General features: G+C 33.8%; 1 protein-coding gene across 6 annotated transcripts in view; it reads right to left on the bottom strand.

Annotated features, from left to right (window-relative positions):
- Window positions 1–3,064, bottom strand: part of LOC106868886 (uncharacterized) — a 113,406-nt gene that overhangs the window by 7,515 nt on the left and 102,827 nt on the right. The window contains exon 10 of one of the 6 annotated variants that reach the window (XM_014914340.2): window positions 573–629. The exons of the other annotated variants lie outside the window; for them this stretch is intronic. Coding sequence (XP_014769826.1) covers window positions 579–629 — 51 coding nt within the window. The 3' untranslated portion in view covers window positions 573–578. The remainder of the gene's footprint in view (window positions 1–572; window positions 630–3,064) is intronic. 6 annotated transcript variants of the gene reach the window in all.

Below are 3,064 nucleotides of genomic sequence, written 5' to 3'. Positions count from 1 at the left end.
ACACACACACACACACACACACACACACACACACACACACACACACACACACACATACATATCAGACAATATATTACTGATTATAGCATATAACTGGTCAGAATTTTATGGTTGGTTTGTGTTAATATTGCCACATGACAACACTTCAGACATGCTGGTTGCAAAAGTGCAAGGCTTGTTATGTGCTGGAGGACCAGATGTATGCTACATGAGTAATATATTGCTTGACAGAAGGTATGCACTTCTAGCCAGCATATCTAAAGAGTTGTCAATACTGTCTGGAGACAATTTTCCATGTGGAAAGAGATGGTAACATTTTGATCAGTTAGTTGTCTCACTCATGGACAACCAGCTGATATATATATATATATATATATACATACATACATACATACATATATATATATATATATATATATATATATATATATATATATATACACACACACACACACACATACACAGAAACACAGAAATGCATGCACACATAATGACACAAACATTACATATGTATAACATCTTTACACATATACAACACCATTACACAAATATTATGTATGCATATAACATACTGTAGTTTAAGTCAGTGCAATATTCTCAACCATATCTTTGTAATTGTTCAATAAGTTCTGTATCAAAAAATAAGTATAAATACATATATTATATCATATCACACACACACACACACTCAAACACATATATATTCATTATATATATAATGAATACAAGGGCATATATAAATACATATTATATAATCATAAAAATCACACAAAAATACATACATGGGTAATTTGAAGAATACACTATACACACAACTTCATATAATTACAGACATAATACACACACATGCACGCACATGAACACACGTACACACACACACACATACACACACATGAACACATTTACACACACACATGAACACATTCACACACACACATAAACACATACACACATACACACACAAGCACAGTGTCTGGAAGATGGAATTAAAATTTGTTTCAAGAAAAAAAAAACAGGTTGTTGTTCAGCATATCAATGCGATCCTTGTAGTAGGTTTCTGTTGAAGGGTCTATTTCATCATAACTAGGCCGTTACTAGGCAGCATAGCAATGGGTAACAATTAGCAATTTCCTATTAGACTGAATATGCTTTCATTAAGAACAATTTTGATCCATTTATGGGTAATTGTTTTCACTTTGAGCAATATTAGTTATTGTACAAGCATATCTATGTTATTGTCTGTGTGCATGCATTTATATGTACGTATGTATACACACACACACACACACACAACAATAGTGAATTGTCTTAAGTACCTGAGACGATAAACACATGAAACACAAAGAAAACCCAGCAACACATACTTCCTTAAAATACCCCATTTTAGTGAGAGGATAACTACAACCATCTGAAGAGCCATAAGAAGAGAAGGATTAGACATACAACTAACCCTCTCTGAGAAGACACTTAGCAAAGAAACAAGCAAGACACAGCAATCAATGCACACTAGCTAACTGCTCCACCACAGATTTATGCCAATGGGTAAATGTTGTATAGTGAATCCAATGTAGCAAATGCAACAATTTCCATGTTGGTAACACAAGGCCATTACATATTTGCATCAAAGAACATCTAAACACATGAGCCTCCTCCTTTAGAAAACATCTAGACAGATGCCAGAACACCAACAAAAACATAACAGTTACAATTAGGGCCAATGACAGAAATTTAGGAAATTTAAGTATTAAGGAGGCTATCCTCATAGAAAGACCAGGACCCCAAATTAACAACAGGTGTACCGGCAGTTTTTTTTTTTTTTTCCAGTGTGCCAGGGACCAGTAATATTTCTTAATAATATTACTCTATACCGGAAACAATATATATAATGAATATAATAAAAGTTGACAATTTTTTATCTTTTATTTATTTTGTCAACAAATAATACAATATTACATAAGCATTTTATAAGTATTTTATGATGTTTCTTTCTTTTCTGGAAACTCGCTGCATACCGGTAGCTGATGTCTTGTAGACCGGTACCAGTCTGCAGATCACCACTTTGAGTAACTCTGCCTTAAAAGACATCTATTTCTCTATATGTCATGAGGAAATACAGTCACTCTCTCTCTCACATGCACATGCACACGTATATACACGTATATACACGTATATGCATATGTATTCATGTGTATATGAAAGATATGTGTGTGAGAGAGAGAGAGAGAGAGAGAGAGAGAGTGAGACGAAGTGTTTGTCACTGACACATACAGCACACATCTTCACTCACTCTCTCCCCTCTCTCTCAAGCACACACGCACGCACACACACACACATGTCCATTTCATATACATACATCTTTCAATTCCTCTTCTTTTTCACTTTCTGCTCTCACTTCAAAGCAAATATCACAGTTGCACTTTCTCTTCTCTTTCATTTTCTGTTCTCTTCAAAGCATAAAGAAATAAAATATTTTTACGGAAATTAATGAATACATTTGAAAACTGAGTTGCCGTTTTTGACATGTAGGTATCAAAAGATTCAGTAATCTTTTAGCTAACAAATAAACTTTAATTTCTTTCACATATTTGCATTACAAAACTTTAACATTATAATCTGTCTATAATTCAACTATCCTAAATGACGTTTTATACCACGATGACGTCACATTTTCTATATGATTGTGTACCTTAAAAGACATCCATTTCTCTTTATGTTATGAGGAAATACAGTCACTCACTTTCTCTCTCACATGCACATGCACACATACATACAAAAAAGATGTATGTATATGTATTTATGTACGTGTATATGAAAGATAATGTGTGTGTGTGTGTGTGAGTGAGTGAGAGAGAGAGAGAGAGTGAGTGAGTACCACTTACACATACATGCAAAAAAATACTCACATGACACAACCTTCACTCACTCTCTCTCTCTATCACACACACACACACATTATCTTTCATATACACGTCCATTTCATATACAGGTACATACATCTTTCATTTTTTCCCCTCTTTCATTTTCTGCTTTCACTTCAAAGCAAATGTTGCTTTTCACTTTCTCC

The sequence above is a fragment of the Octopus bimaculoides genome, chromosome 16 (assembly GCF_001194135.2).
Source record: "Octopus bimaculoides isolate UCB-OBI-ISO-001 chromosome 16, ASM119413v2, whole genome shotgun sequence".
In the NCBI taxonomy this organism is placed as follows: domain Eukaryota; kingdom Metazoa; phylum Mollusca; class Cephalopoda; order Octopoda; family Octopodidae; genus Octopus; species Octopus bimaculoides.
This window is presented reverse-complemented; position numbering and strand designations above follow the sequence as displayed.